The sequence below is a fragment of the Ptychodera flava genome, chromosome 19 (genome assembly GCF_041260155.1).
Source record: "Ptychodera flava strain L36383 chromosome 19, AS_Pfla_20210202, whole genome shotgun sequence".
Taxonomy (NCBI): domain Eukaryota; kingdom Metazoa; phylum Hemichordata; class Enteropneusta; family Ptychoderidae; genus Ptychodera; species Ptychodera flava.
In genome coordinates, this window is record NC_091946.1 from 9076682 (window position 1) to 9100926 (window position 24245).

Below are 24245 nucleotides of genomic sequence, written 5' to 3' on the forward strand. Positions count from 1 at the left end.
ATCAAACAGTGTGTCACACTGTGACAGGAGTATTCATGTTGTTTGAGAAAAATTGTCCAATAAAGGCAAACAGATTTTGTGTTAAATTTTCTGTGTGTGTTTTTTAACCGCTTACCCGCGTACCTTTTAGGATTTTGAGTGGACGCAAAACAAAGAATTTACTTACTTTGGCCTAACTTAAGAACCCTTAGGTCCAATGTCATGCAATTTGGTATTTGGTATTATCATGATGAGACTTAGATCTGATTAGATTTGGTGGGTGTGGCTTATTAATTAATTGCTCATTTGCATATTTATGACTTTTTTCGTTCACCCAGATATCTCAGAGACGCCTGGAGCGATTTCGTTCAAACTTGGTAAAAAGATAGTACTCTACCTCATACAGATGCATATTGATTTGTTTCACAATGTGATCAAATTTGGCCGTGTTAGGGGACTTTTTAGTTTTCGCCTCCATAGACTCTCCTGTATAAGGCAATCCATAGACTCCCATGTATAAGGCAATCCATAGATTCCCATGTATAAGGCAATCCATAGACTCCCATGTATAAGGCAATCCATAGACTCCCATGTATAAGGCAATCCATAGACTCCCATGTTTAAGGCAGTCCATAGACTCCCATGTATAAGGCAGTCCATAGACTCCCATGTATAAGGAAGTCCATAGACTCCCATGTATAAGGCAATCCATAGACTCCCATGTATAAGGCAATCCATAGACTCCCATGTTTAAGGCAGTCCATAGACTCCCATGGATAAGGCAGTCTATAGACTCCCATGTATAAGGAAGTCCATAAACTCCATGTATAAGGCAAAGAAAAATAAAAATTTAGTTTCTCATCGTATTCATATTGCAAAAAGGATGCAGTGACACAGTTTTTAGTCCCCACAGATAAAGTCCAGGGGCTCATAGATTGGGTCATGTCAGTCCGTCAGTCCATCCATGTGAGTCCATCCGTTCACGCAGATATTCTCAGACGCTTTGACGAAATGTCACGTGACCTTTGACCTCAAATATACATATTTGTCCATAACTCGGTAACCACAAGTGCTAAACCTTTCATATATGGTATGATGGGACACCCTATGATGCCACATATTGTACCTCATTAATTGTGTGCATATCTAATTTTGAGCAAGCCAATAGAGCTAGAGGTCTGATTTTTGGTATATATGGATAACTTAGCAATACAATTTTTTTGACAAAATGTCATGTGACCTTGGTGACCTTTGACCTCAAATATACATATTTGTCCATAACTCAGTAATCACTAATGCTACACCCTTCATATTTGGTATGACGGGACACCTTATGACGCCACATATTGTACCTCATTAATTATGTGCATATCTAATTTTGAGCGAGCCAATAGAGCCAGAGGTCTGATTTTTGGTATGTACGGATAACTTAGCAATGCTATTTTTTGACAAAATGTCACGTGACCTCAATTACCTTTGACCTCAAATATACATATTTGTGCATAACTCAGTAACCACAAGTGCTACACTCTTCATATTTGGTATGATGGGACACCTTATGACGCCACATATTGTTCCTCATTAATTATGCACATATCTAATTTTGAGCGAGCCAATAGAGCTAGAGGTCTGATTTTTGGTATATAGGGATAACTTAGCAATACAATTATTTTGACAAAATGTCATGTGACCTCGGTGACCTTTGACCTCAAATATACATATTTCTCCAAAACTCAGTAACCACAAGTGCTACACCCTTCATATTTGGTATGATGGGACACCTTATGACGCCACATATTGTACCTCATTAATTATGCACATATCTAATTTTGAGCGAGCCAATAGAGCTAGAGGTCTGATTTTTGGTATATAGGGAAGATAACTTAGCAATACAATTTTTTGACAAAATGTCACGTGACCTCGGTGACCTTTGACCTCAAATATACATATTTGTCCATAACTCAGTAACCACAAGTGCTACACCCTTCATATTTGGTATGATGGGACACCTTATGACGCCACATATTGTACCTCATTAATTATGCACATATCTAATTTTGAGCGAGCTAATAGAGCAAGAGGTCTGATTTTTGGTATATAGGGATAACTTAGCAATACAATTATTTTGACAAAATGTCACGTGACCTCGGTGACCTTTGACCTCAAATATACATATTTGTCCATAACTCAGTAACCACAAGTGCTACACCCTTCATATTTGGTATGCTGGGACACCTATGACGCCACATATTGTACCTCTTAATTATGTGCATATCTAATTTGAGCAAGCCAATAGAGGTAAATGTATGATTTTTAGTATATAGGGACAGACTATAGGATAGAAATTTTTTGACAAAATGTCATGTGACCTTGATAACCTTTTACGTAAAATACACGATTATGTCAATAAATAAGTAACCACAAGTGCTATGTCCTTTATATTTAGTAGGATGGGAGACCTTATGACAACACATGCTTTACCTTGTTAATTATGCCCATATATAATTGTGGGCAAGCCAATATGGATTAATTAGCAATACAACGGGTTTTTTTTTCAAAATGTCACGTGACCTTGATGACCTTTGACCTTGACTATGCATATATATGCATAACTCAGTAACCACAAGTTCTTTACGCTTCAATTTTGATAGGATAGTAGACCTTAAGATGTCACATCTTGTACCTCATTTATTATGCACTTATGTATTTTTTGGCTGGCCAATACAGCTAGAGGTCTGATCTTTTTTCCCGATTTAGAACCATAACTTAGACATGCCTCTTGTTTCAAAATGGAAACAATGACATTGACCTATGTGTCCATAGATCTGAACATATACACTCCAGTGATACTTCTTAATGACCTCATTTCCCTGCCCCATCAAGACTAATACTCCTATTACAAAGGGGGACTATGTCAATGTCAATGACTTGTTACTTCTATACAGAATATTATCTCACATAGTGAGTGTCTGAATATTATTCTGAATTGTGTTCCAAAGGACATTCTGAAAGGACTCTTCTGGAATATACAGAATATTATCTCACATAGTGAGTGTCTGAATGTTATTCTGAATTGTATTCCTAAGCACATTCTGAAAGTAACTCTTCTGAAAATTTCACATTCTTTGCCACTGCACCATCTCCCTAGTACATACTGATGACCCACGGTGTGTCCACTCAAGTCTCACTTTGATTTCTAATATTCTTACTTTCATATTCAATACTGAGTGAAGAGGACCATTGAAGTGAGTGTAAAGGCAGGTTGGCAGATTGTTGTTAATTCCTGACCTATGCCCACACATCCTCTTAGAAAGTTTTTCCCCGGTCTCTCCGACTTATAAGACCACACAAAGTGCACTCTATGCCATAAATGATGTTCTTAGATTGGCATGAAAGGGACTCAAATGCCTTTGTGTGGTACGACTTTTTGGACAGATTACTCCGTGTCACAGTGGCAGTGATCAGAATATCACATGTCTTGCAATTTCTAGTCAGACACTGTGACACAGAACAATCACATTCCATATTTTCCTTAAGAATGTCATGTAGATTTAGCCTAGGGCTCAGTCCAACTGATGAATTGTTTGCCCTATACAATCCAACAGAGGTAGTTTTGTTTTTTTCTGGTCTCGACCCAAACCGGTCTTCCTTATAGTACTTAATTAGTCCCCACGGACACCATCCGGGGGACTTATAGGTTTGGTCATGTCCGTGCGTGCGTGCGTGCGTCCGTGCGTCCGTGCGTGCGTCCGTCCGTCCGTCCGTTCACGCAGATATCTCTGAGATGCCTGGAGCGATTTCATTCAAACTTGATACAAGGATTACTTCATATGGCATACAGATGCACGTCAATTTGTTTTGTGATACGATCCAATATGGCCGCCAGGCGGCCATTTTATTACGATTTTTTCATGTACAGAGCCATAACTCAGGCATGTTCCAACCGATTTTATTCAAAGTTGGTACAAGGACATTGACCAATGTCATACAGATGCACGTCAATTTGTTTTGTGATACGATCCAATATGGCCGCCAGGCGGCCATTTTATTACGATTTTTTCATGTACAGAGCCATTACTCAGGCATGTTTCGACCGATTTTATTCAGAGTTGGTACAAGGACATTGACCAATGTCATAGATATGCACATCAATTTGTTTTGTGATACAATCCAATATGGCCGCCAGGCGACCATTTTATTACGATTTTTTCATGTACAGAGCCATTACTCAGGCATGTTTAGACCGATTTTATTCAAAGTTGGTACAAGGACATTGACCAATGTCATAGATATGCATGTCAATTTGTTTTGTGATACGATCCAATATGGCCGCCAGGCGGCCATTTTATTACGATTTTTTCATGTACAGAGCCATTACTCAGGCATGTTTTGACCGATTTTATTCAGAGTTGGTACAAGGACATTGACCAATGTCATAGATATGCATGTCAATTTGTTTTGTGATACGATCCAATATGGCCGCCAGGCGGCCATTTTATTACGATTTTTTCATGTACAGAGCCATAACTCAGGCACGTTTCAACAGATTTTATTCAAAGTTGGTACAAGCTTATTGACAAATGTCATAGCTGTGCACGGCAATTTGTTTTGTGATACAATCCAAAATGGCCGCTGTGCAGCCATTTTATTACGATTTTTTCATGTACAGAGCCATAACTCAGGCATATCTCAACCGATTTTATTCAAAGTTGGTACAAGGACATTGACCTATGTCATACATATGCACGTCAATCTGTTTTGTGATACAATCCAATATGGCCGCCAGGCGGCCATTTTATTACGATTTTTTCATGTACAGAGCCATTTCTCAGGCATATCCGCATGTTTTGACCAATTTTATTCAAAGTTGGTACAAGGACATCGACCAATGTCATAGCTATGCACATCAATTTGTTTTGTGATGCGATCCAATATGGCCGCTGTGCGACCATTTTGTTACGATTTTTTTCATGTCCTGAACCATAACTCAGACATGTATCAAGCGAATTCATTCAAAAGTATTTTTATCACAGACCTAATGAAGAGGACTCTATCCTCTTTGAGGACCTGTAATCAAAATACTGATTAACAAGTGGGGACTGTGTCATCAACGATGACTTGTTTCATGTATAGATTATTGATAACCAGGCTACTGATATGCTCGGGGACTAAAATCCACCAGCAGACATATCCACCTGGGCGTTGCAATAGACATCAAATCAGGTCCAATAATCGTTATCATTCAAGGCAACTAAGAAAGTTACCAGGTCCAAGTAATAATAAATGCCCAGTATCAACAATTGTTTCCTGTCAAAATTTCATGATAGTACTTATGAGAAACTAGTCTAAATATATTGAGAATCTTGTGGACTTACAATAATTAGACAGGCTATTCTTCTGTACAGCTTGGCCCTCAAGTCACTGGCCTTCTCCAAGGTATCAAAACCCTCCCCAATCTTATGGGGATAGGTCTCCAACAGGTTCATCAGGCCTTCTGGAACCGGTAGACTACAAGAAGAAATGGTTTATTTCACAAACATTGATTTTTTCTTTTGAAACAAATCAATACAAAATAATGTCTATTTCAAATAATGATATAATCATTAAGCATGTTGACACATACATCACTCAAATTTTCGTCCACACTGATCATCAATTTAGTTTCCCGCGTCAAATGAAAACCAATTACGAGTGCATGCGTGAAGGATGTTGTAATGACCTTCACTACACTACTTCCGTAGTGTGGTTGCATGAACGTGCTCGCCCTGGACGATCGACATTTTGTTTTGCCTGTTCAGTGTAATACATGGACAAATCAAGGCATCATCTACTAAAATGCTTGGTTTGCAAAGCTATCTTTGTTACAAATACTATAAACGTGTGACTTTTGAATACGAGTGACACGAAGTACAATGTGGAATGTATGTGACCCATGCTGTCAGTTCGCGCCAATTCAGCTACACTATACTATTTATAGCAATTCAAAATAAACAGATTTTGTCGTGAGAAGAAATTCGCGGCACATTTGGGGATGACTGAAGAAGAACGTTTGAACTCGAAAAGCAAATTAAAAACATGAAGTGATCATCGGATAGTGAAATGAAACTTATGTGAAAAACCCAAGAAATTATCAATGTCAGAGACAAGAAAGCGTTCGCGATCGCATGCCAGATCATGCCATCGCCACAAGCGTTGATACGCACTTGAATTTGGCGTTATTTGAAACACATATTCAGAAATATGAAACAACAGGATTTTGCATTGCGGATACAAAATTTCGTCATAGCCGGGTAGACATTGCCAAATCATCGCATGTTTAATATACATTACGACATGAAAGATGACTAACTGAAGAAAGTAAATCAGTATTGCACACTCGTCGCACAATGGTGTATAGTAAAGATGGTAAATGAATAAAGTTTCTATAACGTGGTAGATCGTAATGTAAAAAATCCACTTACTTCAGGGCTCGAACTTAACAGTTGCCCGCTTGCCTGGGGCAACTAAAACCTGACATCGGGCTGGTAAAAATAAATTACACTTGCCCGGTCGGGCAAGTGATAGACTTTGATCAAATTTACACGTTCTGGGAATAAAAAAACTCAAGAAACTTTGTGGAACAATGTTCGCAGTTATCGAGTTTCAAGTAACTGAAACGGGTATCACAACCGACAAGCCGGACGTCAACATTCAGCAAGTGATACCATGTTGTTGTCTTTCCTCCCTCGGGAAGTCTAATTCATTCGTATTACTTGCACTTGTTTGTCGCTAGTGACTCCCAGGGGGTGTTGGTCAGTAATATCAACAGCCTCTTTGCACGTGGTGACCTGACTGAGACAACGCAGACTGTACGTCATAGCGAAGCAAAGCACCCTGTTTTCATGTATATTTTTGAAATCTACGCCAGATAAAGTCACAGATTCCGGAACAGGATCTGTGTCAGGGGATACAGTACAGGTTCAACCGGCTGGCCACTCAGAAATCGACGGTGATAAAGCTAATGGCGCGATCGCAGCATCGAGTTCAGTGGAAAGTTAAGTGAAGAAGCAGAAGTGCGATATGTATATGAAAGGAAACGACAACGGAAGTTTCAAAACTTCAGGAAAAGAGATTTGCTGATGCGAATATCAATTGATGGGCCACCCCTTCAGCTATATGACCCCAATCCTGCACTAGAATATTGGTGGACGAGTGGGCAGAGATCACGAAGACCAACACTAATGGATCGTAAAAATTAACACGATTATCAATACAGACAAAACAGAACTTGCATTGATATGATGCTGTCGGCCACATTTTGAGATTGCTTGGTCTTCGTGATCTCTGCCCAAACAATGTAAACAGACAAAAAAAAATCGGGCAAGTAAGTTTGTTCATCGGGCAAGTAAAATTTCTGGACACTTGCCCGCAGGGCAAGTAGGTATAAAAGTTAAGTTCGAGCCTGTACTTTCTATCCTCGAACTGCTCCGGAATTCCGCCAGTGCTGTTTCAAAGGTCGACATCCTTCCACTTTCGCAAAATTATCCGGAATGTGCTCGAGATCGCCCGTAGAGAAAACAACAGCTATGGCCAAGTTTGGCTGCTAGAGGGCGCATTGGAGGCTCCTAGCCCAGTATATATTTTGCAATTTATGGTAACATTTCTATATCGATTATCTCTGTTACGCTGGTGCGGCTATCGGTATTTTTAGTATGTATGACATCAAAATGTATTACTTTGTGCAGATATGAATGATTTTTTCCTGTTTAACACTGACGCTCTATCCTTTCCAACTACCTTAACACTTGGAAATTGGTACAACAGTACCAGTTTTGAAAACTGTGTTATAAGGTATAAGGGATTGGCATAGGTCATTTAAGGTCTGATACTAAAACACTGGCTCCAAAAATACAAAATTAGAAATGATCTCTATAGTTGAAACATACAGGGAAAGACATTAACAGTTGCGTGAAGCAAGTGAAAGTTGTATTCAGGCAAGTGAACCACAAGTGCCACTTGGCTGAGAGGATAAGTGAAGAAATAAATAGCTAGGAATAAAATATACGAGTGATTTTCAGGTGAAACACAGAGTGAAACAAGTAATAATGGGCGCAAGGTTTTTCATAAAACTGCATGAAGAGTTGATGAAAGCAACAGTGCCACCGGTTTGTTACCGTTCGGTGACTTTGCATATGAAAAGACTGTTCAGCCGGTTGAGTGTACATTTACAAAGTTCATTGCCCTAACTAGGTAAGGCTTTTGTCTGTAGTGGTATGTCCATAGTGTGCATGATAATAAAAAAGGAGAGAAGTTGAAATTGTTGTGCTTTGTATGAATGTTTGCAACAGTGTAAAAATTAAAGTTTGGTAGTGAAAACTAGCACAACAAAATGGGGCTTTTACTAAAAGGTACTGTTAAATGTTCAGTTTGGTGAGTGGCATTGTGGAACCACTAGAAAGCCTGCACTGAAACGGAAGTGAACAAGCTTTGGTGTCATGTCAATGGGTCGTCTTTGAATTATCAACGAACAGAGACTTATTTTTCAGGTCAATGAGCCAAAAGTTATTTGTCCGTGGCAACAAACCTTTCTCTTTGTGAAAATTGAAAATTGCAATTCTGAAATGACCGTCAAGACACAACTGGAGCAAATTTGACATTAAGAAATTCATCTTTCAAATTACATTAAAGTAGCCGACAGCTGAAGTTGGTTTAAACTGTACACAGTGTGAGCATGAGCATGTAAAAAGACCACCTAGGTCATCAGAAAAACATGGGATAGTGGTGAGGGTTGATTATAAGGACAGTAAAAATATGAAAAAAAAATTTCTGAAGCATTTGAATTATCAACGAACAGACTTATTTTTCAGGTCAATGAGCCAAAAGTTATTTGTCCGTGGCAACAAACCTTTCTCTTTGTGAATATTTCAATTCTGAAATGACCGTCAAGACACAACTGGAGCAATTTTGACATTAAGATCAGCTTTCAAATTGCATCAAAGTAGCCGACAGCTGAAGTTGGTTTAAACTGTACACAGTCTGAGCATAAGCATTTAAAAAGACCAACCAGGTCATCAGAAAAACATAGGATGAAGAACCGTAAAAATATGACAAAGTAAATTTTTCAGAAGCATCAAAACATTTGTTTATAACTACGAAGATTTCTTTCATTCTGTATAGCAGTTAGAACAAAATACCTTAAAGGTACAGTGGAAATGGCTGTTGTTATTTGTATATGAAGCAGTAAAAAGTACATATTCATAGACAAATGAAAAATATTAGAATTTTTAAAGAATATTAAATGGTCTTGAATACTGGTTGCCTAGCACTGTTTGGAAGTCTTGGGAGTGCTGAGAGAGTGACTGACATTTTGTCACCATAGCATCAATTATGATGAATTAGAGGAGTTTTAAAAATAAGTGTGTGAACTGAAAAATCAAATTGAATGTGATGACAGATTGATGCTAAAGAAGAGTACATTTACTACCAGGATTGAAAACTGTCTTACAAGGCATCTGTGATTGGGTATAAGTCATTGAGTCTGAAATTATAAGATTGCCTTGAAAAATACAAAATTATTTACCTAGTTTGGAGTATAGCTTACGTTGTGTCTAGGGACTTGTATACAGCCAACTGCAAAGCTATGATGAAACTTTTTTGGTAAGAAGTTTTTTCACTCAAAGTGGCAAAAATATACACAACTGTGTATTCCTAACTATAAGAAATGTCACTGGGGTCATGATAAGGGGTGTGCACCCAGCGTTTTGTCAAAAGGTGAGTTATTTCTTTTTTTTGTCCTTTGTTGGTGCTTGCTTGCTCCTGGTAGCTGGTGGAGTGATCGACAGTATGGAGTTACACCTGATTGTGGCCTGGACTGTGCATGGGAGGTCATCAATGGGTATGGCGTCATCTACTTGGTTATTATATACGTTGCAGTCATCTGTGATGATTTGGCTGTAGGGAGAGAGATATGTTGCAGTGTTCTCCCCAGGATTTTTTTAGAAGAGGGCGAAGACGTGGTGCGAAGCACCATAAGCGACAGCTTTAGCGGTCGCGGGGGGAGGTCAGGAGGGGGGTGTCCCCCCTCCTGCCCTTGGAGCTTTTGAAAAACAGAGATTAAATGGTGTTATTTGGTGGCACTTGGGGAGTATTTTTTTCAGATTTTTTTCGTATAAAAACTCTTAAGGAAAGGAGATCTGAGACAGTGTTTCATAACTTTTATTACAGTTCACTGATTTCAATTATGAAGATTACATTTTTTGAAAACGAAAACATAGCGAGAGACATACATTTATTCATCGATGTCAAAATTATCACGGTGACCATAAAACTCAGGCTTGCGGAGCTTTTTTTTTCGTATAAAAAACTCAAAGGAAAAGAGATCTGAAACAGTGTTCCATAATTTTTATTACAGTTCATGGATTTCAATGAAGATTACATTTTTTGAAAACGAAAACATAGCGAGTCTAGAGACATACATTTATGCATCGATGTCAAAATTATCACCGTAACACTCACGTGTTCTCATCCTCATACACGTCCGACCGAGCCTAACATTAGGTTGTTTGCTTTGGGAAGGAATACACAAACGAAATTCTAACCTCCTATAAAAACTTCAGTGTACTCTGCTGTCCTTGGTTACCCTCAAGCTCCTTGCCATGTTTACTCAGCTAAGTCCGTTACCTAATGCACGGTCCCTATGGAGTGACCGTGGCTAACGTAACATTGCGGACTGAGCCATGCAAATATGGCTGTTCGATGAGTTGCACATGGGCTTATGATCTCGGATGACATCACAAACTCGCGAGATTTGCAAGATCGATGAGAATTACGTTTGCAGTCAGCAGGATCGAGGCTCACGCTCGCATTTTGCTTGTAAATCACTGTCAACTTTTTTTCCCGTACATTTTATTGTTTTATGTTTCAAAAAAGATAATCTTTTTCATTTCTGGCAAGGGGGCGCTCGGAATTTCCAAGAGAGCGCCACGCCCCTGTTACCTTATTCGGGAGAACACTGTGTTGGTGTTAGAGTGGGGTAATATCTGAACGGTGGATTGGGTGCTATTAGGTTTGGTTGAGCAAAATGAGAGAAAGAAGCACATCTTTGAAAGGCAAGGGATTTGATCCCAAGGACCAAGTTTGTTTTAGTCTATAAGAGGATTGTGGAGGGTCATGGCCTTGTGTTTCCATTGAAATTGTAATTTAGTAAGTAGATTTCCCTGCCTGACAATCTGACACCAACACAGGCCTTTAAGGGTATAGAAGTGAAAATGATGTGGGTTTTTAAAAAAGTGTTGGAAATGTCATTCTGAAATGAAACTAAACATTTTGTCCATGATATTAACAGGCATAGCAATTTTGTATTTAGTTTGCAAAGAGATTTCCTGGTGATTGTTGTTTTTTAGTGTAGGGCACCCGAAGTGTACAAAATGTGATTGAGGTTTCAAAAGTGGTTTGTGGGTTTGGTATACATACCTGTCTTTAAAAGCTACAATAATATATTTGACTGTAACATTTAATTGAGTGTGTTGTTAATGTTTATTGCCTTACCTCGTTAAGTGTGTGTGTTTTGTGTGTAGACAATGGTTAATACTGGTGGTTAGGTAATGTTGACCAATACTGCTGGTAGCAATCTTCCTGCATTTTAACTTACCATTTATTTATTAGTAGTTCAGTTAGTATGTGTTTTACTGCTTTTAATAGAATCCTGACGCATTAGTGTAGGAAAATGGGGTACCTGGGAAATAACAGCACCAATGAAGGTCACCTGCTGGCCGTTTTCCTCAAAGGTGTGTCGTATTTTCTTGCCAACAAGATAAGTAGCTTCATCTGGTGATGGTGTCTCTTTGTCTGCTGCATGTTGTGTCAGTTTGATGACATTCAATCTTAATTCCGGCCATTTTAAATTTACCCTCTTGCTTCCCTCCTTGCGTGAGAAATTGTAAACTGTGTTATCTTCTGTGTTTTGCTTTAGAATACCATATTTTTCCTAAATCTCAGCTGTGCCTTCAAAGCCTCTTCCTTATCTTCGATGGTTTTCAGTTGTTCTAACACCACATCAACTTGAGTGGGTGTTTGCCAGAGCCTGTATGATAGTATATTATTAGTCGTCTGTTTTTCCATATTTGCAAGTTCTCCAAGGTGCTTGTCACGTTTTTCGACAGCCTCGAGAATTTGTTGTTGTCTTCATTGGTAGATTTAATTCTTCTTATGCTGATATTGTTGTCTGAGTGATTTGACACCCCTACCTGCAGCAGCTACCAGTTTGCGTTCATCATCCTCCTTGTGGGCCAACAACCACTGATGTGTCTTGTTCATGGAGAACATGGTGTACGCTTCACTCGCAAGTACAGAGATGTTAGTCTTGAACCACATCAGATGATCCATGATCCCAAACATTCGTTCATCATACTTGTTGTGTTTGTCAACACTTTTAAGTTGTTCATTATGTTCTTCAGTTGTCACTGTACTCAACTCCCCTCCATGTATAATGTCTGAAATTCGTTTCTTAGAAGTTTGGCAAGTGCTGGCATCAGAGTTCCCAATATAGCGGCTGTGTCGGCATCCTACTCGGGGCTGGGTTGAACTAATGCTGTGTATGTGCAGTCTTTGTTTATTGAAACATCTTCAAAGGGTGTAAGGTTTCCTGTCATAAAGTCATGTATGTTTTGTGTTGCTGTCTCCAGGAACTGTACTATTTTTGTGTAATATGTGCTCATGTGCAAAATGTGTATGTGTGCTTGTTCCATGGTGTGCCAAAGTGGAGTTGTCACAAATTTTGAGATAAATCCAAGGGCCCGACAACCAGCAATGAAGAATGTGTTTTGTAAATGTGTTTGTACTGTTTGTGTCAGTCTGTTAGTATTATGAATGTGAAGGAATGTGAGGATTTCTTTGTGTAAAAAGTACATGTGTCCTGCATTGGAGAACAAAATGTTGAATCTGTTGCCGCGGTATGGTGTTAGTGGAATTGAAAGAAGGTGGATGGTGGTCATGGAGGAAAGACTTGGAATTTAGGAAGGTTGTGAACTGTTGGTGGCACTCACATTTCTCGTTGGCTCCTCTTGCAAATGCCTTGCAAGTAAGTCTCACAGTTGCCAGTGTTGAGGGCTCATTGTAGAGATTGCAATCAGCTGGAACGTCCACTTGTTCTCCTTTGTCTTTCTCTAACACAGAGAATACAGTGCGTGATGTGAACTAAGCTGTGGAGCCCACAGAAGAAATTGGACAAGTGGTCAACATAGCCTCTATCTTCTGGATCGAATTAACTGCGGATATACTTCTTTAACCTCTGTCATGATGTTCTGCCTGAACCCTTACGGAAATTTTCTGTAGAAATTCTATTGAAACTGATCACAAAATTCAATTAAAGTGATATAGAATTTCTACAGAAATTGTCAAGTAATACTGCATCAAATTTGATGAAACTTGGTACAGATGTTGATCTCATTGTGTTGTAAATACAATTCAATGGCACTTAGCATTATCCATTTGAATTAATTGCTAATTTGCATTTACATGATGAACTTTGTTTTTAGGGTGAATGTCAAGAAGCACTGCACCAAACTTTACAAAATATGGTACTGGCGATAATCTATCAGTGTTATGATAGGCTTCAAAAATGTTTGGCAACATCCTGTCGATTAATTACTAATTGACTCATTTAATGATGGTGGCCTACATTGGTTTTATTTTTTCACCACCATGGAACTCATTCTCAGCCATTACGCACCATCTGTATGGCAGTATTTTTAATCATAGACCTAATTAAACAGGAACTTCCCCTATAAAAGCCGCATTATCATAAATCTATGCAAATGTAAAAAAGCCACGCTACTGATCGGACATGCCGTCTTTGGTCCCCGAATCCCATAATTTTGTCATGTTTCAGGCGTTCATTGTCATTGAATATCGTACCGGTATATGATGTCTGTGACAGGGCTCGAAATTAACTTTTTACCCTGGTACGGTAGTCCACTTGGGCTACCATTTTCTGAAGTTGGTAGCCCAGTGCCAGTGGCTGGTAGTCCATGAATATTTTAGTTTAGGGATACTGTACTCGTCCAAGTATAAGCCCCGGTTCAGCGACACAAAATAGCAGCAAAACTAGGGGCTTCAACTCGAGAAACCCCATGTTATGTGTCACGAACGCTTAATTTATGCTAATTTATGTACATTTTAACACTTTCTATCACTTTCAAAATCGGCTTACACATCCAAAGAAATTGTAACTTGAGTAAAGAAAAAACAGAAAAAAAATATTCTCATGATCTTTATGAACTGGCATGCCTTGTTACACCCGAGTCTCTCTATACAAAACGTTATACATTGATACTGATCGACAACCATAGATACAAGACAGCGAAACTCAGCCAAGAGTGGCAAGACAGTGTTTTATATTACTATTTCAAATCAAACTGATTATACAATCTCTTGATATAGAAGTGACAGTTTTGTGAAATTTCAGCATCAAAACCCCAAAACTTGACACAAGTACGTCTTGTATGCTGCCGATCAACAGCATAGTGTGAACTGGCATGCAAAGACTGCACACGGAAAAACAACTCAACGTTCTCGTATCAAACGCTCTGCATCTTGTGAAAACAACAAAATAGCTGTGAAAATTGTAATAGTCACCAGAAAAAACTCTTCACAGATGAAAAGATAATTGCTTCAAACAAATGAAACTGCATGTTGACTGCATTTTGCTCGTCCGAAAGTGACGGACATCGCACGCCAAGTATTTCATGTCCCACGCTTTGGTAGTCCGAGTGGGCTACCATGTCGTGGACTTTGGTAGCCCCAGGAAAAAGTTGGTAGTCTGTGGACGCGGGACTACCGCTAATTTCGAGCCCTGTGTGAATATATAGGGACTAAACTTGAGTCAAAAAATAAACTAAAAAAATATTCCGTTTTTGTCGGAAGTGTGTTCCATGTAGACCATTTGACCCCTCTTTTGCATATGTTACAAAAGTGCCCATCATGATTATTTAAATTCATCATATGGTAAAAGCGATGCTATGAGAATTAAAAAACTCATTGTATGCAAATTTCTGTGTCATCAGAAATCTCCCTATTGTGCACCGCGGTCCTGTAATTTCCCGTTTAATGAAGAGGACGCTATCTTCTCCGAGGACTTGTAATTTAAGTACCCATTAACAAGTGGTGACTGTGTCATCAACAATGACTGGTTCATGGAACTTTATAATTTTCACAGCTGGCAAATTTTGGCCAACAGCCGATTGTTTTTGCTCTCTGCTGGCTATTTTCTGCATCACTGACCCGTGTGAATTTCATAGGTAAACTGTTAATTGCAGAGTGGCATCTGATGAAAGTTGGATGATATTTACCTCAGATTATCCCTTCCTCTTCCAGCAAAACCAATAAAAACCAGTATTGCATGATCAAGTGTTGTTTATAGCAGAGTACATATATAACACCTGAAACACTTCTATCCGGTGTAAATAACCTGTGCTATCTGCTATGCCCAGTAGCTTTTCCCCTGTTTTAGCTCACATTTGGTATACCAATCTGAGGTTTTCATATCGATGGCGTATGTGTGTAGGTATGTATGTACTGGTCAGTCAATATCAAAAACTCACAAATGTTGCACTTTTTAGCTCGGTATTTGGTGTGTGGATGCATCCTAGGCTATAGATGGGATTTTGTTCAAGTAAAGTTTGCATTGCCCAAATTATGCAAATAAGCTTAAAAAATGTGAAAAACTCAAGAACCACCGTTTTGATTGCTTTGAAAATTTTTGTGCAAGTACCTTAGGCGGACCTTATGCAGTCGTATGTTTATCATGAAGATATTTTGAATGTTGTATTTTTAGTCCCCACGGACACCGTCCGGGGGGGACTTATAGGTTTGGTCATGTCCGTGCGTGCGTGCGTGCGTCCGTCCGTGCATCCGTCCGTCCGTTCACGCAGATATCTCAGAGACGCCTGAAGCGATTTTGTTCAAACTTGGTACAAGGATAGTACCCTACCTCATACAGATGCACGTCGATTTGTTTCACAATGCGATCAAATTTGGCCGTGTTAGAGGACTTTTTAGTTTTCACCTCCATAGACTCCCATGTATAAGGCAGTCCATAGACTTCCATGTATAAGGCAGTCCATAGACTCCCATGTATAAGGCAGTCCATAGACTCCCATGTATAAGGAAGTCCATAGACTCCCATGTATAAGGCAGTCCATAGACTCCCATGTATAAGGAAGTCCATAGACTCCCATGTATAAGGCCAAGAAAAATAAAAATCTAGTGTCTCATCGTATTCAAAATCCAAAAAGGATGCAGTTACACAGTTTTTAGTCCCCATAAATAAAGTCAAGGGGGCTTGTAGATTGGGTCATGTCCGTCCGTGAGTCCATCCATGAGTCCATCCATTTACGCAGATATCTCAGACACTTTGACAAAATGTCACGTGACCTTGGTGACCTTTGACCTCGAATATACATATTTGTCCATAACTCAGTAACCACAAGTCCTAAACCTTTCATATAAGGTATGATGGGACACCCTATGACACCACATATTGTACCTCATTAATTATGCACATATCTAATTTTGAGCGAGCCAATAGAGCTAGAGGTCTGATTTTTGGTATGTAGGGATAACTTAGCAATACAATTTTTTTGACAAAATGTCATGTGACCTCAATGACCTTTGACCTCAAATATACATATTTGTCCATAACTCAGTAACCACAAGTGCTACACCCATCATATTAGTTACGATGGGACGCCTTATGACGCCACAAATTTGTACTTCATTAATTATGTGCATATCTAATTTTGAGTGAGCAAATAGAGCTAGAGGTCTGATTTTTGGTATATAGGGATAACTTAGCAATACAATTTTTTTGACAAAATGTCATGTGACCTCAATGACCTTTGACCTCAAATATACATATTTGTCCATAACTCAGTAACCACAAGTGCTACACCCTTCATATTTGGTATGATGGGACACCTTATGACGCCACATATTGTACCTCATTAATTATGCATATATCTATCTAATTTTGAGCGTGCCAATAGAGCTAGAGGTCTGATTTTTGGTATATATAGGGATAACTTATCAAGACAACATTTTGACAAAATGTCATGCGACCTCGGTGACCTTTGACCTCAAATATACATATTTGTCCATAACTCAGGAACCACAAGTGCCACACCTTTCATATTTGGTATGATGGGACACCTTATCATGCCACATATTGTACCTCATTAATTATGTGCATATCTAATTTTGAGCGAGCCAATAGAGCTAGATGTATGATTGGTAAATAGGGATAGACTATAGGATAGAAATTTTTGACAAAATATCATGTGACCTTGATAACCTTTTACCTAAAATACACGATTATGGCAATAAATAAGTAACCACAAGTGCTATGTCCTTTATATTTAGTAGGATGGGAGACCTTATGACAGCACATGCTTTACCTCTATTAATAATGCACATATATAATTGTGGGCAAGCCAATAGAGCCAGAGGTCTGAATTTTGGCATATATGAATTAGTTAGCATTACAATTTTTTTGAAATGTCACGTGACCTTGATGACCTTTGACCTTGATTAAGCGTATATATGCATAACTCAGTAACCACAAGTTCTATACGCTTTAATTTTGATAGAATAATAGACCTTAAGATGTCACATCTTGTACCTCATTTATTATGCCCATATGTTTTTCTTGGCTGGCCAATACTGTAGCTAGAGGTCTGATCTTTTTTCCCGATTTAGAACCATAACTTAGACATGCCTCTTGTTGCAAATTGGGAACAATGACATAGACCTATGTGTCCATAGATTTGAACATATACACTCCAGTGATACTTCTTAATGACCACATTTCCCTGCCCCATCAAGACTAATACTCCTATTACAAGTGGGGACTATGTCATTGTCAATGACTTGTTAACTATGCTAAAATTTTTGGTTATTTTTCTCATTTTAAGTAAAAATTATCATATTCTGAAACGGCCGGCCCAATTGATCTCAAATTTGGGTTGGATATTTGCAAGGTTGTCACCCATCAAATATTTGTTGAAATCACAACAAAATTGGCAAAATTACCGTTTGGGGGCAATTTTGTCATTTTTGTCAAAAGATCGTAAAAAATCTGTTATCTTTAAAACTGCCGGACAGACAGCTTTTACATTTGCTGCACAGATGCAAGGTTCGCACTAACATTCGCCACAGTCGCAAATTGCGAATAAATGTCCGATATGGCGAAAAATAATCGCTACACCTTTGCCACGTGTAGCGAAAGCTAGTGACCGACCGGGTGCTGTGTTGACCCTGGACGCTTTCGAAAGTCACGTCAGTCCTGCGATCCCAGACCGACGGTTTTCCCGAAGGACCAAGAATTTCGACATGCGGGTGTTCATTGTGATCGATCCAAAATATGTACTGGATAATTTATGTAGCCTACTATTCTAATAACTAGTCATTTTTACAAATAAGTCTATGTTATTTTCTGCAATCCACATTTTCCAGCACAAACGCTGCAAGCATCGTACGAAACATTTGACCGTGTACGTCGCGTCAGGATGCAAGCTTGAAGGGTAATTTGAGTTCATGAGTTCATGGTGAAGATATAAGTGATGTATGGTATGTATCAGCTAAATGAGCATATACCCATTGTGTGACATCACTACTGCTGCATACCATTACAGATGCCCTGTAGGTCATGCATTTTCTTTTCAGTCATTCTACAGCAAAACAGACATGTAAATATGTGGCAAAAGCAACTGATTTCAAGTATCAACAAGTGATCAATATTTCACACAGGGAAATCCTATCAATGAGATGGTAATTTTTTTCAAGTCTACAGGCGTGTGCTCTATATGCTACATTCGGAAACAGTTATAAAACATCAAAGAACCTACCTATGGAAGGCAGCCAAGGGATTTCTTCCTTCTACCATTAAATGAAGACAGCTTAGTAGAAGTCCATAGTGCACAAAGGTCTTGTTATTCAAATTGAAAAGCAAGTCTTCTTGCCCGTCATAATACATCATACAGCCACAAGTACCAGTGCTTGGCCTATAACAAACTGGAGAAAATGAAGAACATTTATTGTAGTGGAAGGTTGATATGTTCAAGTTTTGTTTTGGTTGTACATACATGAAGGAGGACAGTACATGTATGTCACCAAAACTGTTTATATTTGTCAACATAACAGACGGTACATGTATTTAATGAGGGAATACACAAGTTATAAATTATGCCAACCAATGAATGAGTATTCAGAGTTGTGTAAATTTTCTAAATGTAAATAATGTGATAGTATAAGTAAATTTTGGGGAGTTTATTTAAAAGACATTATTCCTTACTAATGAATAATTAAAAAATAAAAATTGTGGTGTATATACCTCATTACAAGCATGTTTACAATTTTTGCCAGTTATGTTCCAACAGTGTACATAATACTCAGCCACCATCGTTTGACCAAAATTAATTGTTGTCAATGGTGATTGTGGACCTGTTTACAGGAAATTTGGGTTGATTACTTCCTGATCATTTTCAGCATGTCAATGCTCACCTCAGTTTCAGTTTGTAACAAGACAAGAAAACATGTTTTCAGTTCAATTACTATTTCGTGCAATTCAATACTATTACTTGTGATAGATTGTCACTGCATGAATCCAAACTTCTTGTCACTCGTTTGCTCTCATAGTCAGTAAAGTCAACACAGGCCAAGACCACTTCTGACACTAGAGGGCATTTACGCTAGTCTCTTGGCCGGCCAGTAATTGCTGTCAAGAAAAGCCAAGTGATTTGGGGCCAGCCAAGTGACTACACCAGTCTAGGCCAATGGTAGAAACAAAGTCTAACTACTATATATATATGGATGTGGTCACTGTTGTTATTAGTTATACTTAAGTTAGGGTGACCCTTTTATTTTTTTGCTTCTCATCTCCAGAGGAATTACTCAGGCAGGGCTGGCGGTCGCAATAAAAAAGACAAGTAACCAAAAAAAACCCGTATTTGTTCAGTTCAATGTTCTGTCCTTTCAGTCACTTCAATTTCTTGTCTTTCGGTTCATGATGGTGGCGCTGTTGCAAGGATGATTGCCTCAGAGGCGGTGCAAAGACACATTTTTTTACAGGTTTTTTATTTTCATGTCGACCTGAAATTTACGGTTGGTCGGGAAATGAGAAACAAAAATAAAAAATGTCACCCTTATAGAGGTTAAAGGTCCACCTTAGTGCCGAATAAACTAACAGCACACAAATTCGTTGGCCAATTTTGTGTACTTTTTCACAGAATTTTAAAACTATTTAAAAGTTATCTCAGTGATAGATTAGGGTTTAGATAGTGATCAAGCACACAGTTAACACACTTTTTTTAATGAAACTAATGTTTATTATAAAACATAGGGCCAAAGTCCCTGAAGCTACTATAGACATGGATACAAAATTACGTATTTCCTTACTGTATGAAATTATCTCACTAAGGTCATCCTACGGACAAGTAAACTAAATATTAAAGCTGTCTGACCAGCGGTTTTGAAAGAACAAGCAACTCAACAGTTGACAGAGCTCTGTTGAGTTATGTAGAGAATAACCTTTTGTGACACATGTATTGATGAAGAAGGTGGATATCTTTGATTAACATTGTGAGTTCTGTTTAATAAGTTGAGACTGTACATACTCAGAGAAAGCACACTGAAGAGACAAAGGTTTGAAATTTAAGAAGTTCAAGGTCATCAAAAGCATTATAAGGAATCATGTTACACTTTCATTGCACTGTTTACACAGATTGCATAATTGCTATAAATAGCACATGAGGAATCTTTATACAGCCCAGCTTTACCATAAAAAACCTATCACTTTGACCACTCTATTTTTTTCCTCAAAAAGTAATTTTATTTTATCCTTACCAAGTCAACCATAAATGGAAATTAGAACTTTCTCTATCTCTATCTCTATCTCTATTGACTATTTTGAGCAATTTCTTTTAGATAACATACAGGGCACAATAAATGACGGTTCAGAATATGTCAAAGTTGGGATTCAGGAAAGTTGCCTTTACATGTTTTAATCGTCCAAGATGGTAAGATTTCACTATGAACTGTCAAAAAAAGTTGAACTTTCTGATAATTCTACACTAAAATTATTTTGGCTTTGATGATTTCCTAATTAATTCAATTATTTAAAATCATATTAATTATTTTTTTTCTGGGTGAATTGATAGGGTTTATACAGTACAAGAATTACATACAATGTAAGTCAAATTTTGACCAAAAATGACAAAAAAATTCCTTAAAAATACACATTTGCATATTTCATCACAATTTGAACAAGTCTAAGTTGGGTTACCCCTAGGGACCTGTATACCAAATAACAAAGCTGTCTGACCAGCGGTTATGAAGAAGAAGATTTTTTACCAAAAACACCTTTTTTGGCATTAATTTGCCTATTTTCAACAATATCAAAAAATTAAAAAAAATAGTTTCTCAAAATCATATTTTTCATCTACACAACAAATATCAAATCAGTAAATACTGCGGTTCTCAAGATATTTGAGTGGACGGACGCCTCACAAACGGACATACATACATACCAGGGATAGAAATACTTTTTTTATTTCTTGTGGCAAAAGTTTGCCACCGGATATAAAATCAGGTGGCAATTATGAAAAATCTGGTGGCAGTTTAACACATCATGTGATCGGTATAATACAACATTTTGTCATTATTGCCACATACTCATTCTAATTTATAAATTCTTGAAAATATGGTGAGTACACGTCACAAAAAGTCAACCCACACTGCAGGCCTCGAAAAAAAATTTTTCAAACTTACTAACCGTGGGACAAGTGAATTTCATTTTTACTTGGCCAAGAGGAAAAATTACTTGCCCTAAATTTCTAATAACTGTACCAGTAATTTGTAACAGAGAGCAAGAGTTTGACCATATGAAGTGAATTCAAAGAGGGAAAAAACATATTCAAACATGAACTACATGTACATCTTGTTAAAATGAAGGACTATTACCAAATTTGAAATGTCGCAGAAGAAATGTGAGAATACTTGAGTCTTTTCTGTAGATTTGGCCATCTAAAACATCTTTGAATTTGGAATTTTTCCACAACCTAATCCAAATGAAAATCTTTGCATAAGAGTAATAAGATCGTGTGATTTACAATGTGCATGGCTGGCTGCTGCTCTTTATTATCAAGCTGACATCACAAACAACTGCTCTGCTGGTGTTTATCTGCCAATGCATGTGCACATGTACATCTGCAACCCTTTTACCTGTTTACATGTTTGCTCACTGAGCACAGCAGTCTGTCAAAGTTTTATTTTGATAAATGTATTCGTCAAGAGAGCAGATAAGATTCAAGTTTCGTTTCCGTTACTCTTCAGTGTAGATTTGTTTTCTGTAAGTGAGAGCCGATTCCCAACAACCAAGGTCACGTAATTTGAAACTGTCTGCATCTCATGCACAACGTAGCTGCAATGTGTGGCCTCCTCGGTCGGCTGAGCCCGTTTCGACTACGATGTAAACTTGTAATTTTTCAACTGGGTGTTGATTTACGTTGAACAGTAAGCATGGCTTCGAATAAGTTTACATAAGTTTACATAAGTTTACATCCATTTACCAAGCACATGGTGCAATTACACTATCGCGTGAAGCCTATCGACTGTCATACAACTCATACACTTGCACAAAGAGAATGGCAACCACTGTCAAGAGCATACCATGGCCACTTTACGGCATACACATACAAAACAGTGTGTTCACTCCGTGTCGTCGTAGTGAACATGTCGCAAAACTCTACTTTTACGACTTTTTGTGTTTTACAACAGCAAGAACGATTATTTTGCGATGTCGGGCGGATTTTCAAGGGTTTTCAGAAAAACTTTGGAGAGTTGAAGGACTTACAATGATTGTAGGCGTGTACAGACATAATGAAATACGTTTTCAAGCTTGAATTGTCCAGGGCCTAGTTAATTCACCCGCTGGTGCACTTGCCCATCGGACGGGAAGCATATTGATTTTACTTGCCCGAACGCAAAATTCACTAGCCACGGGCGTCTGGCGATAGGAATTTTCGAGCCCTGTACTGGCTAATGAATTGCAAGTATTTATTATTATTTAATTCATGCAGGCTGCAGTTTGGCTTTGTTTTCAAAATGTCACAACATGCTTTTATCTTGTGCCCTATGACTGCATATGCGGCTATCACAGAGGGCAACAGCATGTCAAGTGTAACAAAAGCTGCTGTTATCGATATGGAGATTAGCCAATCACAAGTTTGGATTCACGCTATGTTTTCATTCATGCCAAAATGTCGCAATTAGTTCGGGGTTTTTTTTGCTAATGAGTTTTTCCGCCGTCAGACAACGCGTGTTCCTTCAGTGTTCCTTCGTTCAAGCCGTAGGATCGATGACATGATGACCCAAAATTTAGTGGCAGAAAAATACCACCAGAAAAAAATTTTGGTGGCAGATTGATAGTTTTTGGTGGCAAATGCCACCATTGCCACCGATTATTTCGAACACTGCATACATACATACATACATACATACATACATACACACTGACGACGGACGCCGGACGGATACCCATCCCAATAGCTTCTATAGACTATAGTCTATAGTAGCTAAAAAACTAAATATCAAAGCTGTCACACAAATGAATTTCTGAGAAAAAATACCGTCAAGGACAGTGTATTCAGATTCAGTTTGATTTGGTCCACAAAGAAATATTTAAACCAGAAAAACAAGAATGACAAAAGCAAATAAGGTCTCCAACTTAGGTACTGGAGGTCATCTTTAGCAACATACATATCAACTTCTATAGCAATGGGACAAGTAGATCCTACATACATTTATAAAGCAAATGTCAACAAAACATTAGCCAGAGAAGCTTGACAAAAAAAGAAGGTGGGAGAGTGGAAAAAGGGCTGGTTGTTGATTATGTTAACATAAGGCTAGATATATATTTACAACTTTTGGGATATTTTACGAATAGTGAAATGCCTTCAACTGTGGGTGGTGATCCAGGATCCAAATTTCTCATCAGTTCTTGTGTGTCTTACATGGAAATATTGCAAAAATTGATCTGCAATAAAATAATTACCTCAGCTATGTTTTCTGGATCAAATTTTACTACAAATCGATATTAATTATGACAAAATTATGTTCACAGCCTTTGGCACTCTCTCATAAAAAAAAAACATATCCCGGGTTGGTGTAGGTCATTTAAGGTCACAAACTGAGAAAATTACCAAAAATATACAAATTTGGGGCTTCCCAACACTTTG

At 38.2% G+C, this 24245-nt stretch overlaps 1 protein-coding gene and 1 long non-coding RNA gene across 3 annotated transcripts in view; one reads left to right on the forward strand and one right to left on the reverse strand.

The window, feature by feature from the left end:
* The window catches only part of LOC139118504 (uncharacterized), a 263409-nt gene that overhangs the window by 29772 nt on the left and 209392 nt on the right, over window positions 1-24245 (forward strand). The window lies entirely within an intron of this gene.
* LOC139118503 (uncharacterized) overlaps window positions 1-24245 on the reverse strand; it is a 35922-nt gene that overhangs the window by 6223 nt on the left and 5454 nt on the right. Inside the window, exons 4-5 of the mRNA XM_070681817.1 lie at window positions 18858-19023; window positions 5355-5487 (exon numbers count right to left, since the gene is read on the reverse strand). Coding sequence (XP_070537918.1) covers window positions 5355-5487; window positions 18858-19023 — 299 coding nt within the window. The remainder of the gene's footprint in view (window positions 1-5354; window positions 5488-18857; window positions 19024-24245) is intronic.